This window comes from Bactrocera latifrons, unplaced genomic scaffold, assembly GCF_001853355.1.
Source record: "Bactrocera latifrons isolate USDA-ARS-PBARC rearing strain unplaced genomic scaffold, ASM185335v1 scaffold_26, whole genome shotgun sequence".
Classification (NCBI taxonomy): Eukaryota; Metazoa; Arthropoda; class Insecta; order Diptera; family Tephritidae; genus Bactrocera; species Bactrocera latifrons.
In genome coordinates this window covers 1,588,181-1,601,365 of record NW_017536185.1, presented here as the reverse complement: position 1 = coordinate 1,601,365, position 13,185 = coordinate 1,588,181, and the positions used below count along the sequence as shown (strand labels likewise).

Sequence of the window (13,185 nt, the reverse complement as noted above, 5' to 3'; positions counted from 1 at the left end):
CATAAAGGTGTAAGTTAAGCCTTCACAAGGTTTCTGTTAAATCGCTGTAAAAAATTTAAATTTTTAACGAATAGACTATAATTATGCATGAATTCATAAAATAAATTTATTTTATTTTCATAAATTGTATTCCATTGAAAGGGCAACACAAATCATTTAAGCCCATGGGCAGAAATTTATTATGAAGGTATTAGCACTTAATGTGTACATATTTTTTTACTTATGCGTACACTCATACATACATATATACTTACCATTTGCATGCCTCCTCTCGGAAAATACGATTATGTTTACAAAAAGCGACTTAAAAAACCAGAAAGGCTTTCCAAAACACTACAAAGCTTAAGGCTACTTAAAAACTTAATTTGTTTCAAAGCACTATAGTTTCTCCTTCTATTTACGCTAGAAAAGATATTAATATTTTTAATGATTTCACATAAAACACGCAAGCACATAAATCACATTGCTTAATAATAATACAAAATGCTTAAATTTTTACTAGAGAGACTTCTTATAAATTTTCTTTAGCTATAATTTTGCTTTATTTAATATTTTCTTTTATTTGTGAATTGGCTTGCTTTTTAACTCTCTGAAAGCTTCATATTTCGGCATGGTTTCAATGTTTGGCTTTTCACATTTTAATCATAATTGTTGTTGCTTCAAATTGTTTAAATGTTACACACTTTGTTTTTGTAGTTTTTGTTATATTCTCAAAATGAAAGTTAAATGAAATTTGCTTATTTAAATGAAAGCTAACTACAATTATCTAATAATGAAACTTTTCTCTTTTCAAAATGAAACGAAACAACCGCAAATTCATTAAAAAATAATTAACAATCAATTTAAATGCTACGCTCTCGGGTGCTTCGGCTCGCTCTGCGGCGCATTTATTTATGTTCATATTTAAATCGCAAAATAACAAAATCATAACCGCGCAAAAATCGACATTCCCTGCCGTCCCGACCGCACAGTGGTATCCACGCATGGTGAGTTCTAAAAATTAATCCCACACCAAAAAAAAAATCCCAAAACAAAAAAACAACAACAACAGAAAAACAGTAAAACAGACCGACAGATGTGTATAAGAGACAGGCACAGTGGTATCCACGCATGGTGAGTTCTAAAAATTAATCCCACACCAAAAAAAAAATCCCAAAACAAAAAAACAACAACAACAGAAAAACAGTAAAACAGACCGACCACAGTCAAAGTTCAGGGTGTACACATCATCATTTAACAACATTAATTGCATTTTATGATTTGTGGGGCACTTTTTTGCCAAGCATATTTTTTACGCCGTTTCCATTTTATTTTTGTTGTGATTTGCATTCACACGAATCGCAGATTAATTTAATTGCGTTTTGTTTTCATTTTCTGCGCGTTGGCATAGTTTTAATTGCTTGACAAATGAGCATAATTATGTGGAGCGCGGTTTCGCTTCACGCATTCGCCATTTTCTAGCAGACAATTAACTGAACAATTAACAAACACACATATTTATTTTTAATACTTTCGTTTTTTTGTATTGGTGATTTCATTTTATTGCTCGTGCAGTCTATATAAATTCAATTAAAAAATTATAAGGCAAATAGTGCATTGCCTCACCATACATGCACACCCGTGTGCATACGCGTGTACGCCTGTGTGTGTGTGTGCAGCTGTGAATATGCAAATGAACATGTCAACAGGCAGTTAAACATGCATAGTCACTTAGTCCACTCAACTATGCACACACATTATAAATGATGCACTGTTGGCTAAATAATTGATTGGCAAATGGCGCAAGAAATACAAGCAAAGCAAAGCCAATGAATTGACCCGTGCTCAAATTGGCGCCACTTGTGTGTTAATCAAGCGAATTTAGCAAACAAACATATAGATATTTTTTTTTTATTAAAAATGCACCATCTAACTCTTTCTCTAACGTTATTTACTTTGCACAGCTTCGCGTGGCGGCACTGAACGAGCCTTACGTCGGCGATCTGCAGGGCATACGCGGCGCTGACTTCGCCTGCTATCGCCAGGGGCGCCGCGCCGGCTTATTGGGCACCTTCAAAGCCTTCCTGTCATCCAGGTAAACACATATGTATTTACTGTTATTATGTCAAATTCTCATATATTTACTAGAAAAACACATCTAACGGTTTGTATGTACAATGCTGCCAACGCTGCATTTTAATTGAATTAACGCGCAATTTATCCAGGAGAACTGCGAACATTGCATTGGCGAACCGCAAAATCGATTGAAATATTTATGTGAAAATTTATTTGATTAGTTTACTAGTAAAATTTATTCGGCATATTAAGCAAATATTGGTTTACCTTTTTCTGATAGTACACTAGTAATTATGATGACTTAATTCCGAAAGAATATGTAGATGTGTTTGTTCAAGGATTTATTAAAATATTAATATCGAAATCATAATGGAATCGCATAAACCCATTTTTTTTTTGTAACTTTAAGTGGGCTTGGTATTTTGATAGTAGTTTTCATCAGCAAAATCATTCTACTTAGACAGGAACAAGTAATCATCGTCTTATGCTATAGAAACATTGTAACCAAGCCCCCCAGAGCCTCTGGCAAGCAACTATCGATACAGATGATACACAATTCCTCCCCTATTGGTATAAAGCTTGCCGCTTCTGGGCGATTGCTTACTTTCGACAATAAAATTGTTAAATAAAACTTGGCCTTGGGGAGCTCATAGCTGATTTGCTATGAATCCCGTAAAATAGAGACAAACTTCCTGACAGTCTGTCAACCCTAGCTTCACAATCGTTTGAGCCGGCTAACAACCATTCGACCACAACAGTTTTCACTTAACGTTATCGTAAGTGATCCTCTTTTCATCATCAGTAACCAACTGGTTTAGAAATTCAGAGGCTTGCTTCGCGTTAACTCCCATACACTGATAGTCTTGTTATTTTCAGCATTTTTGAAATGGTTCTGAACTGTTTTTTGGGCGATACCAAGTTTTTGGGCAGTCGAAACAGTGCTTACGATACGTTCATATTTGATTTTCTTCATTGTTTTACATTTAATTTGTCTTCTATAGAATAGACTTTGCTTGTGTACAGATACTGAATCAAATACTCATGAAATTGCACAAACAACTTTTTTAAAACAAACTCTTATCCATCTAAAGTCATATATCGCACGAGATGCAAGTTGCTACAGACGTCGATTAATATATAGAATACTAGCTGTATCTTTCTCTAATGAAGGTAGGATGATAAGATTGTGAGAGCATTCATGCGAAATTTATCAAATATAAAGATTAAACAAGGTTAAAGCCATCACAAAAAAAAGGAGTGAGACAAAACTGAAAATCTTTTGCCAAGATGAAATATTTCAAAGAATATTGAAACGCAAAAGAATAACAAGCAACTTCCCATGTATACGGTAACCAAGGCTATACAAATCAGTACATTATTTTAAGCAAGTATTACATTAACTCTGAAACTTGGAATTATAAAATGCCACTTTTAATTCATAAAAGATTTGCTGGCAAGTCAGAATAAAGTAATTCTTATTAACTGACAGCTTCACTATCCATCAAAAATATTTTCATAACTTTAAATCTAATTAATACCCATAACACCCAAACAAGAGATTTAATGCCAACACATCATGACCACTCCAGCTGAAGCAGGGGACCTGAAAGTCGTCATAAATTTAATTTCAACACCGGAAGCACACATTTGCCCGTTATTTAAGCAAATTTAACTGCCACAACGATCAGCACGAGCGCAACGGAAACGAAAATACAAATTGACAATAACTTAGTAAGAAAATAAACAAAAGGCAAAGCAAAATTCGAAAAAAGAAGTTGAAAGAAGTGGCCAAAACAATTTACAAGTTGAGCAGTGTTTACAAGTACCCTCATTATTTTCAATTACAGCGCTTTCCACATCCGACTACGATTATGGCAGGAAGAAAGCGAAATGCACAAAACTACACCAGTTTATGTGTGTGTGTTTTCACCTGTTATTGTAGCCAGGTCTTACAATGCTTGAGATGTATAAAAAGCAATGCTATGGCCAGCAACTAACAACCACCAGCGCTGAGCCAACAGGTACGCCAGGCGATGACTGGACCAAAAAGTGAATTTCGTTGCACTGTTTACACTAACGAAGTGCATGAGTGTTAGTGTGTTAGACACTGTTAGGCAAGCCGTGCCTTGTGGACTCTGACGTTGTCACAACACAAGTCATGCTTACTTTTGCTTTTGCTTTCACTTTCTTTGAGTTGCTTCATATTTTGCTAGACTTCAGTGAGCTCCTTCCCAGACTCACCAGCAATAAGCAGCGCTGCTCTACCTCCGCTGCAACATTTACCCACTCACCTATATTTAAAATTAGCTGTGGCACTTGTACACTCGTGCTTGTAGCAGCTGGCAGCTCGGGTGGCACCGGCTACTCAAGCGTGCAGCTAAGCGGCCAAGGACAAGCATGGCCTAGAGCGGCAGAAGAGCGCTACAAATAAAGAAAGTAGACGTCGCTGCCATGCGAAAGCAAGCACTTTCCTGTTTTGCTGCTACTCGATCTCATTTGCTCTTGCCACACCAACAACTGACGGAACTGAATGACTACATAGTTACGTCCTACACAGTACCACCGCTCCTCAGCGCACCTCAACGCTGCAGCTTGTTAACTTACTTTATTAAAACCTTTAACCTAAATACTGAGCATACAACAACAAATGCAACAAACACAAGTGCAAGCAAATTTCGCCACGCATTCCACAACCAGTGACCGAGACACATTAAACGTACGACGCCCTGCTTATGATAATTTCTTAAAATTAAGCGCTTCGTACGCATTGTTGCTGCCGCTGCCGCTCAGCCGCCCCTTCACCCATCCATTGCTGCCTTACTCAAACGTCAGCAGTGCGCTGTTTTACATAATTTAGTGTAAATTCAACAAAGGCAGTCAGCAATAAATGCATACATGTGCTGAATATCCGTAAGGACCGCATTTACCTCTACAAACACACACACAACTCTTTCAAGTATTTGGGTCAAGTTGAACAGTAAATGTTGCATACATTATGCAGTACCTTCCACAATTGCAGTGTCACAGCTTACCGCGCTGCCCCGAACGGTTGCCAGTTACTGGTGTTGGTACACCGGCGCGTATGCGCAACTACTGTCCGGATGCGTAGACAATTTAACGCGAGACTTGCGTTTATGAACACATACACTCTCAAACAAAAGTTAATACATATTTATTAGGGCGGTTCATAAGCTAAAAATTTTCACATTATTTTTCGTAATCGGATCTCAGTTTTTTCAATTCTTCATAGAGAAAATAAAGCTTTATCCTCTTGCCAGACGCCTTAAATCTACAAAATCTGATCCATTTGCATATAATTAAAGTTGGCGTGGATGAAAAAATAGTTAATTTCCTATCTGAGGAACACCCTAATACTTAAGCGAAGCCGCCGTAGCACCTCCCATCTCCTTCGTGTTTCAGTTTGTTGCACTCGCATATGTTTGCGCCAAAGTCAGCTCGCTTTCCTTCGGCCATGCTGACTCGCTACACCAACTGCAACAGCTTGTCCTCAGACACACACTCAACAATAACTACATATTTAGCCTGCAGTTACAACACTGCATAACATGCTTGCACCTAGTTGCATATACACACCGTTGAATGTTATTCCGGCAGCTTCGGCTTCTACAACATGTTGTCTTCCGCTAACTACGTTACTTGTAGGGATACGCAACGGTTTGGCGCTTTCCTGTCACTCAGCGCATGTTTCGACGCACTTGTCATTCTGCATTCACACACACACACACATATGGAAATAATAGATATGGGTTCATTTATTTAATTTATTTTTTCGGTCTTCTCGCAGCTTCGTCTATCATGACACTATCTCCGCATGCGCTCGCACTCAGCCGCACTCTCCTGCATGCGTATGTGAGTGTGTAGTTGTTTCTTTAAGTACCGCATGCTGGCTGTTGCATAAACTCACCTTTTAATTAGTCGCAAACACGTTACTGCCACTCGTCGAGTTGCCACCTGCGTTTGATGACAATCCTCTTTCAACTCGGCGCCACTACATTTGCAATGGCACTCGCTCATTTGACGCACATCTCCATAGCAGCGCGCATCTTTGCCGGGGCGCTTAGCAGTTTGGCACAGCACCGTCCCTGCAACAGCGCAACAGCGACAACTCGACTCTACTCTTCTCTTTGGCACTTGAAAATAATTGCTGCAACTGCGCGTATCTCTTGTGTTCTGTCATTTAATTAAAACAAACAAGTGTTTCGCTTATTTCGCAAATTGTGTGCTGTCGACTTCTCCTTGTTTTTTGTTTTGGGTGCGTGCAACATTTATACTTCGATTTATACAAATGCAACTAATGAAACTATTATATTATAGCAAGTATGCAAATAGCATAATATTTCGACTCAAATGGTGATATTTTTAGAAACATACAAGTGTATATAATCCGGTTAAATTCCCCGACACCGTATACAAGCGAACCCAAGAATATCTCAAGGTGGCAATCAACTGGGCAAAAGAAGCTGCTTAACTGCTAATTCAAATAAAACTGATCTGGTTTTATTGACCAGAAGGTATAAAGTGACGGATGAACCATTTCCCTCGTTCGGTGCTCTCGACCTCACCCCGTCGAATGGCTGAACCATTGGGACCAAAATTCTTCAAAGGAAAGTGTCATGGAAGCCAATAATGGAAAATAGTGAGAAAGGCATCGGTTGCATAAACTTTTTGTAAAAGAGCTATTGGCAAGCGATGGACTCTCCCCAGAGTTGGGTTTTGCCTTTAGGAAACCACCAATATTTTGCATGGTGGATTTGACTAGCATTAGCGTTGAACCTAACGCAATTTTACATATACCTTCATAATTGCGAGGGATTGTTTATACCATAAATAACAGTGGCATCAAGCTTCTTGCGTGTTAGATTTTTCGGAGCGCCTAGTTACATATTATAGGCCTCAAGCAAGGTGAGCAAAGATTGATTGGGTTTCAAACCTCTTAATTTCCGGATAAGAATGTAAGATAGTAATTCTAATTTAACACTGTTCAACTGATGGAGCTGAAGGTCTTGGAGGACGCAACCTGTCAAATTTGCTAGTAGGAAGTCAAACAGACATCTCCAACTCAAAAGACAGAACAGATCCTGTCTTTTCCTCAAGCAGTGCGACCTCATGAACATTGCCTGCTTACCTAACCTAGCCTAATGTCTTTAAGGAGGTAGACTTAATTCGTCTAACGTAAGCCAATCAGCTTGAAAAACAAGATAATCTTCTTTTAATAACAACTCGCTTACCTATCTGGATCCAGTGGTAGGCGAATTCGCCTCTTATGAGGTCATAGACCTCCCAAGATATAATTTAGGATGAGAGTAAAGAGGGACGACCCTAGTGTAAGAGGTTAAACCTTCAGGAAGATATGTTTATAAATAAATATATATATTTATACATATATAAACAAGATATTATTCCAAAGCATTCCAAATGCTTATTAAAATGAGTAATAAAAATATCCCACTAGAGCTAATTCTCATAAAATCGAAAAGGAACCACCAATTATATTAAAAACTTTTTATTATTAAACTTTGCGCTCTTTGAAATGAAAGCGGAATTTTTCGAAGAAAGATAATCATTTGATCCTACATTTGGCATATAAATAATGTATGAGAACGCAGATATTTAATTAATTCGGAAATTACAAACAGTCCTTCCTTTCAAGTTGGGCAGAATTTATAAAGGAGCAGCCACGCGCACAAAATTTCTAACGGTCATAAACAATCAGCAAAAAGCAATCAAGCTCCAGCCGATGAATAAATTGCATTCTTCTATTTATTTATTCGATTTTTCAAAACCWTTTTTTTTTTTTTTGTTTTTTTTTTTTTGGTTAGTTACAACTAAACGTGAATTACACGCTGCTTACAACTGCACACAAACACTTCAAAGAGACATAAAAGTCTGTTATGGCAATTACAACTTAAGCTCGCACATAAAGCAGAAAGCAGACGTCGCAAGCAGTACTGAGTAGGTCAGGGCGGGCAACGGTTACACACAAGTCGGATTATGTGGCATCGTAAATCTTCTAAACATATGAACGAACGCAGGCGATCGGGCGAGGCCAAAGCGACAGCGAAAGCGAAAGCTCCTGCCACATTTGTGAACGAATGAATGCGGTTAAGTAATAGAAAGTGCAGAGGAGTGACAGGGCGGCGGAAGAGCGACAGAGGACACGACCGCCATTGATTCAGTTCAAATGGTTTAAATGGCAGTGAGAATGACAAAGGCAGTGGCATGCCAGCAAAGCTTTAAATTATGGCAAAACAATTTTCATAAACCACAAGCCGAGGTGAAAGGAAAAGTAAAAGTGAAAGAGGCGCAATGATGAAAGCCCAATAAATATACGACCCGCCCACACAAAGCAGGCAAGAGAAGAGCGCGGTGTGAGCAATCGGCAGAAAAAGTACCGCCAAAATTAATGGCTCACCGGTACAGAGGCAAACTTTATTTTTGTGGCACTTGTATCAATGACAGCGTTGCGCGAGTGGCATGTGGCATGTAACAAGGCGTAAAGGCATACAAAGCACCCACACACAAACACAAAGCACTTGCGAGCATGACAGCTTGTAGCGGCGCAACAAAGAGGCACATCGCGGCGCAGAGAGAAAACACAAGCCTTATCATCGTTTGATCAAATTAAAATAATTGCGCTTAAGCACCTGAAATTATGCTACAGTTTGTGTTGCTTTTGTTGCAGCTATTGTTTTCTTTATTCCCGCGCACATTTGAAGGGCACACACACACACACACCCACACAAACTTACAAAACGCTTTTCTGCTGGTGCTTATCACAATCTTCGCGCTTCCTGTGGGTTCTGCCGCTGCTCCGGCTGACGCTAACGCTGACAGTTGCGTAAATGAAAGCAAACAAGAAACGTGTAGCATATTTGGAGGCGCGTGTTAAACGTGAAGGCAGAAGCCACAATACAACAGCAACACCAACACCAACAATATTTATCTGCCACTTATCTTAAATGTCATGGTGTCTGCCTGCTTTTGATTTTGATTTCGAGAGTAAAGAACTTGCGCCTACATATGTATCTACACGACATACATAACATGTATAACGGAATGAATTATTTACTTTAAATTTTCAGCGTACTACTTATGCAAATACGGCCACAAAAATCACATTCGATCTTTGTTTTGCTTGTTTGAAGCCTGTTAAGGAGGAATCGGCTCGTGTAATATTTATACATAGAAAGTATCTGAGTCTGCAGTTTTTCAACACTTTCGGTTAGAGTAAATCCTTTCGAATGTTTTTGTTGATTAGAGAGCTGCATAATGTCCAGTCTTTGACGAAATCAAATTTAACAATCTTTCAATGACTGAAATAATATCGAAATTTATTCTTTCAAAACATCACAAAAACTGAAGAAAAAATGTTAATATTCTGAGTTTAAAAACAAAGCGAGGTCGGAATTCATGAACGTTTCAAAGTACATCTAGTTATCGTGCTCTATTTCTACACTTAAGCATATTGTAAAAGTTATAAAACATTCCTTTTTATCACAATTTACGTAACCTTATAAAAAATAAGAATATTTACATAACTTACATATTTACATTGTTGTGTCTTTTTTCTTTCGACGCAGAGTGCAAAATCTTGACTCGATTGTACGTGTCGCAGACCGCGATCTACCGGTAGTGAATACCAGAGGGGACGTCCTATTCAACTCGTGGAAGGGCATCTTCAACGGCCAAGGTGGCTTCTTCTCGCAAGCGCCGCGCATATACAGTTTTAGCGGCAAAAATGTTCTAACGGAGCCGTTGTGGTGAGTAGACAACAACAGCGGCACAATACAAACACATCCAACAAGCCTATTTATTTATTTTTTCCATACTTTTTCATTACCTTCTTTTATATTTCAACTCACGTTGAATTGAGGTTGAGATTATTCGTTTGTCCCACCCGAGCTGCCAACAGCGGCGTCTGCGGCTTTGTGCTTGTTGGACGAAAAATTCACATAATTACATTATGTAAAGGCAAGGCGTGCTCGGCGTGACTTCGTGTTCGGCGTCTACTTATTGTGTGCAAGTCAGGTCAGCGACATTAATGGTGGCGGCCGCATGTGCTCAGGTGGCAGATTGCCAGCTTAGCCATATGCTGTCGCTGGATTTAGTGGCATCATTCGACGTGCCTCGGCATAAATAAGCCGAGAATGAGAATGTCAGGATTTTCCATTAAAATTGGGTCTAGCATAGAATTATGCTTGCATTTACTAAAGATATGTATATGTAATATATATGTATACATATGTGGTATATAAGATATATTTGCACATTTCGGGAAAAATGATAATGAGACGTTTAACGGTATTGCTGGTGAAATGTACAGCTAATCAATTTTGAACGTTATTAAAGATAAATATAAATCCTGGTAGGAGAATTTTTGTTATCTTATTAAAAATATTCGCGAGCTTTTAATAGCTTGAAGATAAAAGTTTTAATTAATGACCGCATAAATTTAGTTCATATTTAGTGTGAATGAAAAAAACGCTCTGCAAACATTTTACCCATGGGTTTGCATATTCTAACAGTATTGGTGTTCTATAATACAAGCATTAAATGGAGCGTTTGCACTCTCCACAAGATTTGGGTAACGTAGAAATAGTTGGCACGTGATTGTCGGAATCCAATAAACTGGCTCAAGAATTTGCATAGTAGAAATTTTACATTTTTTCAACTCAACAAAGCTTGAAAATTTCGTAAACATATTTTTTGAAGTCAGCTTCGTGATATTGAACACAAATTCATTAATTCGAAAACGAAAATTAATTATTCGTTGAGTTGTGGGGAACCAGTATGACTAAATATTTTGAAAATTTTTCAATATCAAGTTTATTTCACTACTGAGTTCTGAAAATTTAGTCACAATAACATTCCCAAAAATAAATGATGAGGATAGAATGTATGCTGCTTTATTCCACTGTGACTAAGATTAAGAGTGACGAGACTAGTTGTGCGTAACGGTTTGTTCTTTTGATAGATTGACGAAATTGATTAACTTCTAAGTGACTTCAAGGTCCCCATTCTCATAGAAACTAGGAAGTAGCATAAAAATTCACAAAAATCACATATTCGACTCATAGATATAAATAAACTCAGATTCTCGAAAACTTTATATTGGATAGTCGAAAAAGTCTTTTCGTATTCGTAATCAAACTTCAACTTATTAAAAAACAATAATATTCCGCTAGAGAGATTATTCCATCAGAGTACAACTTTGTAAATCAAAATTTCGAACTTTCCCAAACGGAAGCGAGGGAACTATTGTAGGGCTAAACTAACTGATAAATTTCATTAGCGGCTTCCTAAGCATTCTTCCCTTTTTAATGCAAAAATTTCAAAATATAGCGAATTTCTTCATCATTTTCACTCATTTTTGAGTAGCTGTGAGCTTTTATCAACTCTTCCGAATTTATCTTTATTTTTTTGGTTAAGTAAAGCTCAAAATCTTACCTTTCCAACATCATATGGTATGACACATTGTGATTGGTAGCACTGGGGATATACAACTGCAACAACATTATTGAAAAAAAAACATAAAGACTTTTCAGATTATCCAATATTTCCCGAACTACTTCATGGAGCTTGACGTTCGCTGATCAACCGTTAGCTCTAGCAAATTAATTTAAAAATGAATATTAAACTTACATTTAAAATATGCGAGCGAATATCTTCTTGCTTTGTTTCTGATAGCAAAACCGATAAAATTGGTTACCATGACACCCAAATTCTGTTTCGAATATCAAACTAAAAATAAATATTAAATATCTGAACTGATGACATCAACTCTTTATTCTGATCGGTTTCAATTCTGATTCCGACAACTGTCAGATTCCACAACACCCCTGAATAAAAAAGTTATAACATATGTTCTCAAATATATTACGTATATTCACATAAAAAACTCAAATGACCAAGATTTAAATGTCGAAATAGCAGTTAGTATTCAAAGAGTTCAGACTTGAGAGAAATTGCAATTACGAACTGTATATATGCATCTGGATAGGTACGTATGCATGTATGTTTATATATAAAATGAAATATTGGATCACAATATAATAAAGACTAGAAGAACTTATGTGAAAAAACAAATTCTTTATTTAATTGCTACACATATTCAAAAATTAAAAAGCAAGTTCATATTATAATATATTACAGCAACAAAGAGCACTCAAGTGCATTCACACACACACACACAGAAATAGTAAAAGAAATGTGTTTTAGATTTTTCTACACTTGACACAGTTATTTCGAACTCGGGCCAAAGAAAAAGTAATAACAAAATCACGAAAGGAAATAAATAACAAATGCTACCAATAACAACAAGTCAAATACGCAATTACAGCAACAGCAATATGCAACAAATTGAAGTTAAGTGATTACAAAATGTAATTGTTTTGTACCTACAGCAGCAACCATCAAACCACAAAGTGACAAATTGTATTTACAGAGTATGCCGTTACCACACGCCACCGCACGTGTGTGCGAGAGTGAGCGAACACACACCCAAGTGCAAATTGTTATATTTAATGCAGGCGACAGAGTTAAGCTTATAAAATTTTGTGGTATTAGATATTGTTGTTGGATAGAGCCTGGCAACATTTAATCCCTGAGCAGCAGGCGCCTTCGCTCATTGATAAGCAAGCAAATACGGCTACAGTTGAATGTGTGTGTGTGTGTGTAGGAGTTTGTTGAGGCACGTTTAATGGATGCATATAATTGAAATACGAATTTAAAATGCTTCTAAGACTTCTCTGTGGAAGCTTTATGCCGGCTGAACTGAGTTCGTGCTAAATAACATATATTTTATGCGTTTGTGTGTGTACGTGAACATATGTGGCATATTGCATATAAATATGTACATAAGTGGATTTATTGTTGTCGATGCTCAAATAAATACTCGACTTCCCAACACAAACATGTCGAGGCAAGTGCAGTTATTGTAACGGCAAGTGATGGAATTTCATAAATGCCGTGTCCAGGAATTGCATGCTGGCTACAAATTGAAATTTACCACACTCCAAATAAATGATATTTGTGCCCACACGCACACTTGCTCCTTTGTGAGACATACGCACATGTATGTATGTGTGGCATTATTATTAATTTACGAGC

The 13,185-nt window shown here is 37.4% G+C and overlaps 1 protein-coding gene across 7 annotated transcripts in view; it reads left to right on the top strand.

The window, feature by feature from the left end:
• The window catches only part of LOC108969624 (collagen alpha-1(XVIII) chain), a 396,591-nt gene that overhangs the window by 367,831 nt on the left and 15,575 nt on the right, over positions 1-13,185 (top strand). For 5 of the 7 annotated variants that reach the window (XM_018934459.1, XM_018934458.1, XM_018934457.1 and 2 more), the window contains 3 exons: positions 972-986; positions 1,944-2,074; positions 9,657-9,836. In XM_018934459.1, coding sequence (XP_018790004.1) covers positions 972-986; positions 1,944-2,074; positions 9,657-9,836 — 326 coding nt within the window. The remainder of the gene's footprint in view (positions 1-971; positions 987-1,943; positions 2,075-9,656; positions 9,837-13,185) is intronic. The other 2 variants (XM_018934460.1, XM_018934456.1) reach the window with 1 other exon arrangement.